Source organism: Grampus griseus (genome assembly GCF_964374135.1).
Source record: "Grampus griseus genome assembly, chromosome: 21".
Taxonomy (NCBI): domain Eukaryota; kingdom Metazoa; phylum Chordata; class Mammalia; order Artiodactyla; family Delphinidae; genus Grampus; species Grampus griseus.
Window position 1 is genome coordinate 172690 of NC_139015.1, and position 14530 is coordinate 187219.

The window sequence follows — 14530 nt, forward strand, 5'->3', positions numbered from 1 at the left end:
CGGTGTTTTTCTCCGCGAGGCGCACCACGTTGGCCTCGTAAAATCCCTTAGAAATCCCCGCCCCCGGCAGAAGTCACTTGTGCCAATGTCCTTTTACAAAGCAGCACTGGGGAAGCAGTCGGGTTGTCCAGGAACAGTAACTCTGCCTCACATTCTAACATTAACAGGGATATACATCACACCCTATGCAGAGAGACTACTTCTTGTAAGCAAAGGTCGACAGCTGGGTAATATCTGGAAACACTGTATGCATCTCTACCTTCTTTAAACACAGTGCCTCGAAGAACGGCCCGGGGCAAAATGGTTGGGCTTTTTTTTTTCCTTTAATGATCTGTTTTCCTCGCAATACTTTCAGTCCAACTGAGTGCAGCTATATGCATATGTAAACATATTCTTTAAAGCCGATCACCTTTAAGGTCATTCAGAAGAAAGGTTTTTGTTTTTGTCTGTCTGCTTTGATTGGGGGGGGGTGTTTTTTTTTTTTTAAGAGCAGTCTGGCTCTCCTCGGTGCCGGGGAGCCCCCTCGGCTCGCGCCCCAGACACATCTGCGCGGGGGTGGCGCTGCGCCTGGGGCTGGAGAGGCAGGCGGCCCCGCCGGTTCGGCCCCCGCGCGCGCGCTTCCCCGCCGCCGGCTCGGGCGTTACCTGCGGCCGATCTCGCTCTGGCGGAGGAACTGGATGTTGTCCGCGCTGTCTGCCAGCTCGGGGTACTGCTCCACCGAGAGCACGTAGTAGCCGTCGTAGCCCTGCACCCTGCCGGCGCTCAGCAGCTGCCGCTTCTCGCCCTCCGTCCAGAGGCGCGCGCCCTCCTCGCCGTCGCGCACGCGCTGCTGCTCGCGCGCCCAGGCCCGGGCGAGCGCGCGCTGCCGCGCCTGCTCCAGCACGCGCGCCCTCTCCTCGTCCAGGGTCGCGCCGTAGCGCACATGCAGCGCCAGCGCGCCGAACTGCAGCTCCACGTCCGCGAACCTGCGGGTCCTGCCGTTGACTACGGCGGTGGACTGCGACACGGTCACGTTGATGCCGTTCTCCAGCGCCCGGCGGCCGCTCGTCAGGCGCAGCGTGCCCAGGTCGCCCTCGGGCGTGCTGGTCTTGATGAAGTGGTGCGTGTCCCTGCCCTCGACGGTGAAGTGCAGGTCCTCCAGGTAGAGGGCGCTGTTGAGCACGGCCGCCACCTTGATGCAGTCCTCGTCGGCGATGTTGAGCGCGTTGGTCTGCACGCGGCCCCGGCTCACGGCCAGCATGACGCCCTTGCCGATCAGCGACTTAACCGTCGCAAACCACAGCCACGACGGCGCGCCGCTGCCCTGGCGCGCGCTCCCCCGCACCTCGGCCATCCTGCCCAGGGACAGGAAGGCCTTGGCCTGCCTCGCCACCTGCTGCTGGACTCCAAACGTGGGCTGAAAAGCGAAACAGAACAGGAGGGCGCTTTAGAGAACAGCCTCCGCCCGGGCGGGGCTCCGGCTGCGGGCAGGAAAAACGGAGGGGCGGGGAAGGCGGGGAGCGGGGGGCTGGGGAGAACCTCCGTCGGCTCTTGAGAGAGGCCGAGGCTTCGCCGGCCCCCGGGGTCCTCCCCCTCAGGCTGATCCCCAGTGTGTTTCGAAGGGCAGAGCGAGGTGGTAACGCCATCACGCGCGGTGCTTAGCAAAGCGTTTTCCTTTCTAATGGGGGCGAAGCATGCGGGGCTTTTGCCTTCTCTCTCCGTTTCCAGATGCCCTTTTCCCAGGCTCACCCCACGTGCGGAATCAGCTTATCGGGGCGTCCACCCCAGCACCGTTCTCCATGGCAGGCTGGCGAGAAAGCACCAGCACCCAGGGGAAGGCTGGAAAGCCTGGGAGCGCTTAGCGCTGGCTCACCGCGCCCCACTTGATACGCTTTGAAAGGCGTGTGCTTTAATTCAGGCAAACTCGGCACCGTCTCCGGGTGCACAGTTTGCAGCTGCATGTGACCACTATAATCGGCCACGATGGGCGGCGCACAGTGGGACAGCTGGCAACGAGTGTTTATTACTTTAGGAAAACATTTACTTTTTTTCGCAGACTTAGGACAGTGGGCCTTCGACACTGGCAAGGGTTTTAAATTGGGGAATTTTAACTCGGGCAGCTCTTATACCACCAGATGCTTGTCTGGCCAGCGTTTCCCCAAATGGAAACGCGTTTCGTTTGCAGCAGTGAAGGCACATTTGTTTGTCTGCTCTCCGGGCAGCCTTGATGTCTTTGCCTTCGATTCCCTAAGCTGTCCTTATGGTGTGCTTCTGAAGACAGAGAACCTGAGCCTGACTGAAAAGGCTGCCTAGGAAACAGAGCTGGCAGTCCATTTGTACAGTGAGACTTCAGTGTTTTCACACATGTTGGGAAGTCATCTGCCATTAGGACGCGCTCAAAGGCATTAGTAGACTTCGGGATGTCTTCATGGCACTCGATCAGTGCAGATGTATTTGCAGTTAGAGTCAAAATGGCTCCCGGGTCCTGGAAACTGGATGGGTTTTACTTTTTAAATGTAAAGGTGACATCTGAAAAAGGAATTGCTTTTATGTTAAGCATGAAACATGTACCAGAAAGCAGAGGTATTGGAACTGTGTATAACTTGTGTGTGTATGTGTGTTTCAGCCAGGATTGCCTTTTCTCTTTGCATTCATTGAAATTCTAGGAAATTGGTCAAGGGGCGGGGGTGGGGGTGGGGAATGAATCTTTCTAAGAAACCCTACGCTCTCTTCTTATCATTACGGGGTAGCCCAATTTCTTGACCTTTAATTATTCTTGCTTTAAGCTAGAAATTCTGGTGTTTCGTTGTTGCATTCCTTTCTGATCTCTGCATGGTGGGAATTAAAAGTGCCACTTTCTGAAATGGCAGCTTTGACTTTGCAATTTTCCATTCTTTCTCCGTTTCTTTTATTTCCCAGAACAGTTCCAGGCTTCCTGCTCTGTTCTTTTCAGGAAAATTCCATAAGCACCTAGTAGTAGGTGGTGCCTTACCAGAGGCCATTTTATTTTTATTTTTAATCCTTTCCCTTGAAACACTGCCAGTATTTTAAGAAAGTGGGACTTTGTGGCATTGCTTGCGAGCTGCTAATCTGTGACATGAACCCCCCGCCCTCCTGTTTATTGTATCTTTGCCTTAAGGTCCCAAATACTATAAACGTGCGTTCCTGGGGTTCCCTGTAGAAACCCTGCACTCAAAAATGAGCTTTCGCATTTTATTACCTTTTGATAATGCTTTTCTCTGTTTGTATTAGCATCACTAAAACCAGATTTAAGCCTGTTTCACAGGCCCCTGATTTGCTGAACAGAAATGCAAGAGGGAAGTGGTGCTTTCTTTCCTGAAAGAGTCAAAAAAATTAAAAATGGTCTTTGGTACAGTTTTCGCCCGGGTAGTCTGATTAAGCAGGGGAAAATAAGGTGCAAGTAAGCCCTTTATCACCTTTTCATGGTTTTGCTTTTGGTCTCTTACCGGTACATCATCCCACTGCTGACTCTTCACCAGTTCGTAAGAAGGCTCCGTTAAATCAAATTTGGGGACAGGGAACCCAGGAATAGCATTGTGCAGATGGAAGCCAAATGTCACCAGCCAGCTGTTAACATCTAAGAAAAGAAGGGTCCAAAAGAAAGGCTTAGAGTTTATCTTGTGCTATCCTGCACTGAAAGCCTTACCTTAAAACCCCACATTCGCAAACAATGACCCTGAAAAGGAGCCCACGTTTGCCATCACCCTACAGTTAAAAACTGACTCAGACCCAGCAATCCCACTCCTGGGCATATACCCTGAGAAAACCATAACTCAAAAAGAGTCATGTACCAAAATGTTCACTGCAGCTCTATTTACAATAGCCAGGACAGGGAAGCAACCTAAGTGTCCATCATCGGATGAATGGATAAAGAAGATGTGGCACATATATACAATGGAATATTACTCAGCCATAAAAAGAAACGAAATCGAGCTATTTGTAGTGAGGTGGATGGACCTAGAGTCTGTCATACAGAGTGAAGTAAGTCAGAAAGAGAAAAACAAATATAGTATGCTAACACATATATATGGAATCTAAGAAAAAAAAAGTTATCAAGAACCTAGGGGTACGACAGGAATAAAGACATAGACCTACTAGAGAATGGACTTGAGGATACGGGGAGGGGGTAGGGTAAGCTGTGACAAAGAGAGTGGCATGGACATACATACACTACCAAACGTAAAACAGATAGCTAGTGGGAAGCAGCCGCATAGCACAGGGAGATCAGCTCGGTGCTTTGTGTCCACCCAGAGGGGTGGGATAGGGAGGGTGGGAGGGAGACGCAAGAGGGAGGAGATATGGGGATATATGTATACGTATAGCTGATTCACTTTGTTATACAGCAGAAACTAACACACCATTGTAAAGCAGTTATACTCTAATAAAGATGTTAAAAAATACTATTTTCAGACATGGTGACAATAACTTCAGTAGCAGAACGAAGTGAGACAGGGCTGCAGACAATGCAGATAACAGAGACTCACCTCGACAGAGGGGGTACACAGTCCCTCATGCTGGTGATGGTGATAAAAATGCGAATAACGACGCCCAGAAGCATGAAATAGACAGCGTTGTCGACAACAAATGGCATTGTAGTTAGTAAAGGCTCCTCTTAAATAGAAGTTCAAGAGCGACTGCCCAAGGATATGCAGGCTTCCACCACCCACTTCCTATTAACAAGAACCCTGAATTGTGGGTAGGAAGATCAACCTTGATTCTTAAAGATGAATGGTGAAAGCTGGCCAAGCTGGCCAAGGGCACAGGCGTTCTGATCCCATCAGTTCTGACTACACAGGCTCACTGTGCACAGGTGGAGACAAACTTTGGGGGAGAGAAGAGGCTGGAAACCTTTAAGATGGTATTTTAAAATATCACCACGTGATTCCAAAAGCCGTTAAGCTGAAAATAAGGCTTTGATTCTGTTCCGGAGGTTATAATGTTACAGAACGAGGCAGCAGGCTTGCAGCTGTATGAGTACAGTTGGGTGTAGATTATTTTATATATTAAGCACATTGCTGGAAACCTTGAAATTGCATTTCACCTAATATATTTTATGCTGTTCGTCTCTCTTGATGTTTTTCAGAAAATGCTGCTGTGGCACTCCCTGCCGTCCACATCGCTAGGAGAGGATGAATCCAGGAGCTGTGGGCTTTCCAGCCTTTAAGCCACTGTCAACACCTCTTAAATAACCAGTGGTAAACTGCTTGTCAGAATGATGGAGGGCCACTTGTTCCCCATTTCCTTCTCCAGGGCACAAACTCTCAACTTAATTGCCAGGCTGGCAGGTCCCTTTGTGCAGGCATCATATAGGCTATAAACCCAGTGGTGTCCTCCCTGTTTTAAATGGAGGGTTGCTGGTGGTGGAGGAGGATAGAAAGTAACACACTTGTGTGTGTGTGTGAATGTGTGCATAAGATTACAGGGGGCTTGTATGTTAGAGAAAATTCTTTTTGGATGGGGCAGTGCTGGGGGCAAAGGTACTCCTACTATGAACAATGTCTGTGAAGCAGTGAAAATCAGAGGCTCCTATCAAGTGTTGAAAATTACTGCCCAACAAGTGGGACGTGAAGGCAGATAAGTACGGAAAACCCTGAAGGAGAATTCCATAAGGCTGTTGCTGAATCAGGACGCTGAGAGAAGGGACACGGAACTGGCTCGCGAGGGAGAGGGCTACGAAAAGCCCAGGAAAGCGGGAGGCAGATGCGCAGTGAACCGGGGGTGGAGAGCTGCGCCGAAAACAGACGTCTGGGAACGCCTCAAGCACTGGGCGAGAAACAGACAGCCGGAAGGAGGACCTAACGCGAGCCCAAACCAAACAAAACAGAAAACTCCAGAATAACCTTCCTCTAGGAAACATAAATATAGCCAAGAGGTAAATTATGGCAGAGTGTGACTCAGGAATGGAAGGTGGAAACAGAAGGCTTCAGAATCCCTGCAGCAGAGCACGAGGGAAGATCTCAGCTCACCAGAGGGAACCCTCGTGCACTGTGGGTGGGAGTGTAGACTTGTACAGCCACTATGGAAAACAGGATGGACGTTCCTCACAAAGCTACGAACAGAATTACCATCTGATCCAGCAGTCTCTCTTCTGCATATTTATCCAAAAAATACAAAGACACTAATTCGAAAGGATACATCCACCCCTAGGTTCATCGCAGCATTCTTTACAACAGCCAAGATATGGAAACAACCTAAGTGCTTATCAATCGATGAATGGATAAAGAAGATGTGGTATGTGTACACACACACACACACACACACACACACAAAATGGAATATTAGTCACAAAAAAATGAAATCTTGCCATTTGTGACAACGTGGATGCCTGGACCTTGAGGGCATGACGCTAAGTGAAGTAATTCAGACGGAGAAAGGCAAACACGGTATGACTTCACTCGTATGATACAACAATGTTTTTTTTTTTGGCCGCGTTGTGCAGTTTGTGGGATCTTAATTCCCTGACCAGGGATTGAACCCAGGCCTTTGGCAGTGAAAACACAAGAGTCTTACCAACTGGACCAGCAGGGAATTCCCCTAACTCAGATGATATAAAAAAACCAAATAAATGACCAAACCAAACCAAACATGTAGATATAGAGAACAGAGTAGTGGTTACCAGAAGGGCAGGAGGTGGGGAGGACAAAGCGGGGAAACGGCATCAACTATGTATGGTGACGGATGTCACATAAGTTTTTGTTGGCGAGGACGCTGTCGTGTGTACAGAAGTAGAAACAGAATGTTGTACACATGAAACATATAATGTTGTAAAGCAATGTTACCTCAATAAAGAGTAAAGAAGCTGCTCGTTAAAGGGAACCAGAGTCACGCTTGCCAGGACTTGTCTCTGTTTCACATCCTGGTGCTTCTGTGGTGGCAGAAGGGGAACTCAATGTTTTAAATTGGATCATGCACTAAATTTGGAAAGGTCTTAAATCTATACCCATATTGGCAGAAAAATTTATGCGTTCATTAGCAGTGCCACCGTACAAGAACACTGCCCTCATTGGTGATGAAGACAGTAGCATAAGAGGACAGAACTGAGGAGAGGAACGGGATCCACTGGCTAAGCATCACTGCCCCCAGGCGACAGTGGGGAAGAGGGAGTTAACACACCTCCCAGGGACGGGCTGCTGAGTCGTGTGGTGTCGTGTTCCTTACTGGTTCTTTCATTAGAACTTGACACACGTGTAAAAGGAAAACCTCCCTCACACACTTGTAAGGCAGAACTGCACACGTCACTGTATTTAATACCACAAAGTAGGCATTGCTCTCCCCATTTTACTTTTAAGGAAACAGACTCAAAAAGTCATGTGACTTAGCTATAAAGCGTTGGAATTGGAACTCCAATTTGGGGACTCCAAGTTCGTCGTGTTTTCTGCACCCCCATGTCCCTTCCCTTCCTTAAGTGACTGGATTGCATGTCATTTCAGAAACCTGTGGTCTTGGGCACTGGCAGGCAGAATAGGAAAAAACAAACTATGTCTCAGTGTCCCTCTGTGGTTTCTCCTTGGTTTCATTTAAAAGGTTAGACATTTGATTTTATGTTTAGGCATTTGATTTTGCATGAGGGAAGCGTACTGTTAAACTACCGGCCGTTATTTCGTGTGTTAATCCAGTGATTAAAGTACTTGGAAAGGAAAAACAATTACACTTACCTGTGATGTAGTCTTTCACATCATGGATTTTGCTTGCAGGGTTGTTATTCCTAAACATATACAGGTTAAAGGGAGCTGGGTCCTTCCCAATCCTTTTCCAGATTTCTATGTCAGGCGTTGTCCATCGTCCTGCCAAAATGTCATAATCCCTTTCTCCAAAGTGGATTAATTTTGTGAGCGGGTCATACAAGCCACCATGAAATCCAATCACCAGCTGAAAGTCAATGTTGGAGTCAAAATAGATTTCGCCGTATGCGGTGTACTGAATCTGTTTGAGCATAAGCCCGTTGCTGCTGAAGACAGCCAGTGGTGTCCCTGTGTTGTCTGACGCGATGTAGAATTCGTCCCCGCTGCTGATTTCCATGGCAAAAAGATGTCCTTGGAGATCGTAATAGAGGGAGGTGATCTCTGAACTCGAATGGTTGTAGACATGAGTAATCCTGGTGGGATAAGTGAGGTCCGCGTAAAAAAACTGCAGGTGCTGTCCCAGACTGGTCTTGCTAGACACACGCCTTCCCAGGCCGTCGTAACGATAGATCACTGTCCAGCCGCTGCCTTTACTGTACACTCGGGTCAGAAGCCCCTTGGAGCTGTACTCAAAGATCTCTGTGCCTCTCTGACGCAGGAAACCATCTTCGTCCAACCGGTACTGAACATCACCCAGTCGGGTGATCCTGTCCCGCAGGTCATAGCGAAGAGGAGTCAAGCGTGCGCTGTTACTTGGGTTCAGTAAATGGAGGTTTCCGTTCAGGTCGTAGTTGTAGCGCCACATGATTTTTTCATTCAGATAAACTGTCTGGAGCTGTCCGTCAACATCATACTCATAAGCGTATTTGGTAGTGTTGGCGAAGGGCCCTATTTTAATCTCTCTCTTGGTTACCCGACCCATGTTATCATACTGAATTGTAATCCAGTACATGAGTGACCTGAAGATCTCATACTGAATTTCCTTGATGCGGCCGTGAGCATCAAAGTGCTTCGTGTAAGTCATTACAGCTGTGGAAATGATCTGGTTAATATCATAATATATAACTCCAAATTTTCCAAACTGCTCCACTTTTCCGGAAATGTCATCGAACTGATAGAGGTCAATGGGCAGCGGAGTTTCATTGATGACACCCTGCATGCTGGTCACCCGAAAGCTGTTGTCGTAGCTGTAGTCGAATCTCGCGTTCACCATCCCATCTTCACTAAAGCGGAAGATCTGCCTGTCAATGAGAGGCCCAATTTGCCTGTATCTGATGGTGCAAATAAAACCATCACTCTGGAGGTTTACCGTTTTGAGGACTCCTGCCGTTTCATCGTAGGTAAAGCTGACTCTCGTGCTATCGTATAAGATCTCTGAGAGCCTGGTCTGCCTCCTGTACTTGAATAAGACCCTCCGACTCGTACCCAGGAAGGCCGTCTGGAGAAGCAGCCCCCCCTCGTTGTAGTCCGTGATGACGGAGGCGTTGCTCTCCGGGGGGTTGTATATGTTACGGTAATAGCCGATGGAGCGGATGGTCTGCATTGTGTGGCGAGCCACGCTGGGCATGGTGATGGCCGACAGCTGGTCCCACATGTCGTACTCGAAGATGTACTGCCGCTGGCTATGCAGCAGAAGCACCATGGACTGCAAAGAGAGGACACACCGTTAGCCGGCACTCGCGAACGGCGGAGGGGAGCAAAAGCAGAGGTAGTGACCACAAACGCGCAAAACACTCCACTTGAGAGAGTGGTTTTCATTCCAACTGGGTCTCCTCGACTTTCCACGTCGCTACCGATTTCCTGCCTGATTTGCCTGGATGCTTAATCGTGAGGGGCTCTGCAGTGAGTGTCTCAGGTCTCAGGACCATACCTTTTTTTGTTTTTTTCCAGGCATTCATAGCCAAGCAGAAGATTGTCCATGGATTCCGGTAAGTCGTAATATGGGCACGAGCAAAGCTGCTTCAGAGACAGCATTTCAAGGGGAAAACAGCATATGGCAAGTGCAGTCCTGTCCATAATTAGCAATTATTTAGTAAGGCAGCTTTTCCCCCTCATTTGATTGAAGAACCACTCAAATCGTGTTTTAATTTCCAGTGCATTTGGGGAAGGAGCAAAGCATTCAAAACATTACTTTATAAAGAAGAAATATAGGGCTTCCCTGGTGGCGCAATGGTTAAGAATCTGCCTGCCAATGCAGGGGACACGGGTTCGAGCCTTGGTCCGGGAAGATCCCACATGCCGCGGAGCAACTAAGCCCGTGCGTCACAACTACTGAGCCTGCACTCTAGAGCCCGTGAGCCACAACTACTAAGCCCGCGTGCTACAACAACTGAAGCCCACGTGCCTAGAGCCCGTGCTCTGTGCCCCGCAACGAAGAGTAGCCCCCACTTGCCGCAACTAGAGAAAGCCCGCATACAGCAACGAAGACCCAACACAGCCAAAAATAAATAAAATAAATTTATTAAAAATAAATAAAGAAGAAAGATAAAATTAGCCCAGAATGGATCATGGGTACCTAAAGCATCAACAGCAACAAACACTGCTGCAAACACATCACTCGGTGAATGAGAGCTGTCAACGCCCTCATTAGGAACATGGACCCAGATATTCTGTTTGTCTGCAGATTCTTAAATGGCATCTGTAATGACAGGAACATCTGAATTCTGAAATTTCCTTTTGTGAGAACCAAATCAGACTTGTACCTCAGGTGCGGGGAGGATGGTTCCTGGGCTACAGACTTGCTTTGGTGCTAAATTATGAGGTGAATAGATAGATAAATAAAAATAAGCTCTGGGGCTTCCCTGGTGGCGCAGTGGTGGAGAGCCCGCCTGCCGATGCAGGGGACACGGGTTCGTGCCCCGATCCGGGAAGATCCCACATGCCGCGGAGCGGCTGGGCCCGTGAGCCATGGCCGCTGAGCCTGCGTGTCCAGAGCCTGTGCTCCACAACGGGAGAGGCCACAACAGTGAGAGGCCCGCGTACCCCCAAAAAAATAAAATAAAAAAATAAGCTCTGCATATTTGGCAAGTAACTGCAGAAAGACAAAAGACAATGTATTAGGCCAACGCGAGACAAGGCCAACCTGGAGGCTGGTTAGGTAGCTCTTGCCGTGGTGCAGTGCATGGGTGGTTCTATCCTCTGAGGAAGCCCCCTCTAAAACCTGGTAGACCAAATGGAAGGATGGCCAAGCTGGGAGGTGGTTAGATTAGGAGCCCACTTCCCCACGTACCCCCCGCACCGGGACTCGCTCTTTGCTTTTGACATAGAAACTCATAACCCTGTGTCCAAGGCTCATTCTTTGCTCCTTCTTTTTTTTTTACGCGGGCCTCTCACTGTTGTGGCCTCTCCCGTTGCGGAGCACAGGCTCCGGACGCGCAGGCTCAGCGGCCATGGCTCACGGGCCCAGCCCCTCCGCGGCCTGTGGGATCTTCCCGGACCGGGGCACGAACCCGCGTCCCCTGCATCGGCAGGCGGACTCTCAACCACTGCGCCACCAGGGAAGCCCTCTTTGCTTCTTTATCGTCCACCATTTTCAGAAGCAGTTTGCCTGACTTACGCTTCTGCAGAACCTCCTCTCTGGGCACATCTAGGGGCAATTTTTGTGCGCAGACTCCGCGGCAACAGTCTTGAGACTTGTTCCTGGTGGTCTGCAGCCTTCCGAGGAAGCCTGGACCGCTGCCGAATTCACAGGCCCAGGACCCAGTGCTGCAGAGTCATTCAGAATCACAGCTCACGGCAGGTAGGGATACTCCTTACTTGGCCCTGGATAAGTTCTGGCCTAGGGTGCCTATCCTAGCGAGGAAACGGAAATAGTCTGGGTGGATTTGAGAGATTTGGGAGAGGTGGTGAGAAAGTGCTCGTTGGCTTTTCTCATCCCTGTTGATACATGGACGTGATCTCGGTCACTGCTGGTGTCATTTTGTGACAGTGGCCCTTACCAATGACATGCTCCTTTGCTGCCTTTAAAGATTTTTCAGTCACATTATGGTCACTACTCTCAATTTTGGGGGCCTGAGAGTTTATTTTGTTTATTTATTTATTTTTGGCCTCACTGCTCGGCTCACAGGATCTTAGCTCCTCGAGCAGGGATTAAACCCACACCCTAGCATTGGCAGCGCGGAGTCCTAACCACTGGACCGCCAGGGAATTCCCAGTCTGGGGGTTTATATTTCTGTTACTCTTCTCTGTAATGCGCTTAATTTAAATTGGGAAGAGTGTTGCAGAATGAGGTAGTGTTCCACTCCCAGCAACTTCAGGCAGGAGTTGTCTCGGGGCTTGTAGGTTGCAGGATGAGCTATTCTCCAGGTGTCGGGATTTGCTCTCAGGAAGGTAAGTGTGGAGGGGGCTTACTCTGTGCTCTCTCAACAAATAACAGCCGGAGGACTAACCATAGCGTGTGATGACGAGTCTGGAGGGAAACTGTCACCTAATGGGTCTCCTCTGTTGTCTCAGGGGTGCGTCTCTTCTAAGGAGGGCACATAGGCGGGTTTGCAAGAGGAGAAACTGGCAAGTAGGGTGGCAGCTGGAAGCACTGTAGAGTTAGCGGGCTGCCTGAAGGTGAACCCTGAACACGAACTGGTCCTCAGGAAGAGGAAGTAGCCAGGACGGCTCAGGTGCGGGGAGAGGGAGGTCCAGAGCATCTCTGGTGGAGACACCACGGGGCGAGTGAGCGCAACAGGGACGTGCGTGTGAGTGTTCGGAGGACAGGGTTATTCTGTGTAACCGAGGAGGGGGCAGGCAGTGAGGCTGGGAGCTGTGTCTGTGCCTCTGCTGCCGTGTGGCCGCTGGCAGTGTGGGTGCACTGAGCTGAGAGGCACCCAAACGCAAAACCAGTGCGAACCTGCATCTCAAAGGCAGGTGAAACCTCCCATGAATATGCTTCTTGGTGGATTCTACTTCTTCAGAAAGGAACTACAGAGGGGTGGTCTTTTCCTCTATTGTTCTTTCTTCTTTTTAAAAAAATATTTATCTTTGGCTGCTTCGGGTCTTAGTTGAGGCACATGGGATCTCTCCTTGGGGCGCGCGGGCTCAGCCGTTGTGGCGCGTGGACTTAGTTGCCCCGTGGCGTGTGGGATCTTAGTTCCCGGACCAGGGATCGAACCCGCATCCCCTGCATTAGAAGGAGGAATCTTAACCGGTGGACCACCAGGGAAGTCCCTCCTTTTTCCTTTTCCTTTCATTCTCTCTTGACCCCAGTCACTACCCGAAAGCTGGCATCTACGACCTGGCATTCTGCACACGTATAACTTGAAGTCTTGTTTGGTGTTGTGCACAGGTCTCAAGAATGGCTGCCCTTTACATGCAGAAGAAAGGGGAGAGGCCACAGAGGACCAGACGCGTGGCTTTTTTAAAAAACAGCCTCTTTTGGTTACTAATGCATAAGTCAGGTGTATGTGCTTTTTATGGTTATGTCGAAGCTCTGCGGGCAACAACGCAAAACTGACAGCTTTAACTGTGCGAATGCGTAAGGCTCTTTCTCAAATGCAACAGCTCGCACGGAGATGATTTACAAATGACTAACAAGCTCAAGGTCTAATTTGTGAATGTTGTTGACGTATGAGGTTGGCAGGTGGGCGCTGTTGTGGCTTGTTTGTTCACAGCACAAATCACGTAAAAGGGTCTCGGAGAGGAGAACTTAACTGAGGAGAAACACCGTGGCTAATGCAGAAATTCATCAGTGCTCTACAGCTGTGATTTACATGTGGGTACTCAGAATAACAAGCGGGGCTCAGTCACGTGACACTGGTCCCCCCGGAAGTGCGCTTGGGTGACTGCTGGAAAATACCTGTGTTTACCCTCCGTGTGCAGGCGTACCTTTTCCAAGTACGTGTAACTCCATGTTTTCCCGTCAGCAAAAACCCGGGAAACGATTCTCCCCTGTCCGTCGTAATCTACTTTCTCGCTCGTAGTTCCCCGCTGGACGCTGGCCACTTGACCCGTGGGTGAATAGGTGACATTGACGGCCATCAGCTTGCTGCTTGGCAGCCAGAGAGTCGGATGCCCTGAGGTGTCATAGGCGATCCTCAGGAGGAACTTACGGTGGTCATCATAGATCTTTTCTGTCTTTGTTGTTCGATCAAAGTCAACTGAAAGGAGGTTTCTGCCATTAACCTGTTACCACGCAAACAAGAGGATAAAATAAATCACGCCGTTCCAGTACCAGCCCCTTATTACCCCTCAGGGTCCCCACTATTGTTTAAACACCGCTTATGATGATTGATTCTCTTTGTCAGTAAACTAATTTAGCAACTTCTTGGGCACAAGTGCAAGGCAGTAGATTAACTGCTCTTTTAAAAGGTTTCATTAAGCAGAAATACAGCCTGGCATTTGTTCAAAACCTTTTCAATTAAATTTTGTAACCTTAAGCAACTGATGAGAAAAATGCCGAAATGCATGTGCTTTCAAGTTTGCTCAGAAGATAGGAAGGTGGTAAACCTGACATCTCTGCACATTACTCAAATCCCTCCCCCGCCCCGCCCAGAAGACATTGGGAAATAATTGCTTACTAGATTAATCATGGCTACATTAAATAAAAGGTGGTAAACGTGATTCTAGCCCTTCGAGGAGCAGTTAAGAGCAGATAATGTGGAACCCACATTACTGTAAATTATTAATTAGTTGAAATAGCGGGAGGTTACAAACATGACCCTTGGTTTTGGCTACGTGCTGAAGTGTCACAATTTTCTGGAATGTCTTTTTCTTTGATAACATCTGGTTCACTGGCAAGGACTTCAGATCCTCCACTCCCACATCTACAGTCTGGCCACTGTGCTTACTTTACAAATCTAGCCCCATGCTGTTGTCGTAGGGTCTCTGTGTCACGTCCAGAATCTCTGACTACATCTGGCTGTTACTGTCTGTGGTCCAGGGCACACACCAGCCAGCATCTGCTACTGTGCTGGACACGT

The 14530-nt window shown here is 49.4% G+C and overlaps 1 protein-coding gene across 2 annotated transcripts in view; it reads right to left on the reverse strand.

Annotated features, from left to right (window-relative positions):
- Positions 1–355: 355 nt before the first annotated feature.
- The window catches only part of TENM3 (teneurin transmembrane protein 3), a 157159-nt gene continuing 142984 nt past the window's right edge, over positions 356–14530 (reverse strand). For both annotated transcript variants that reach the window (XM_082680576.1, XM_082680575.1), the window contains 4 exons: positions 13437–13733; positions 7656–9267; positions 3447–3577; positions 356–1396 (listed from right to left, as the gene is read on the reverse strand). In XM_082680576.1, the coding sequence (XP_082536702.1) occupies positions 641–1396; positions 3447–3577; positions 7656–9267; positions 13437–13733 (2796 nt within the window). In that variant the 3' untranslated portion in view covers positions 356–640. The remainder of the gene's footprint in view (positions 1397–3446; positions 3578–7655; positions 9268–13436; positions 13734–14530) is intronic.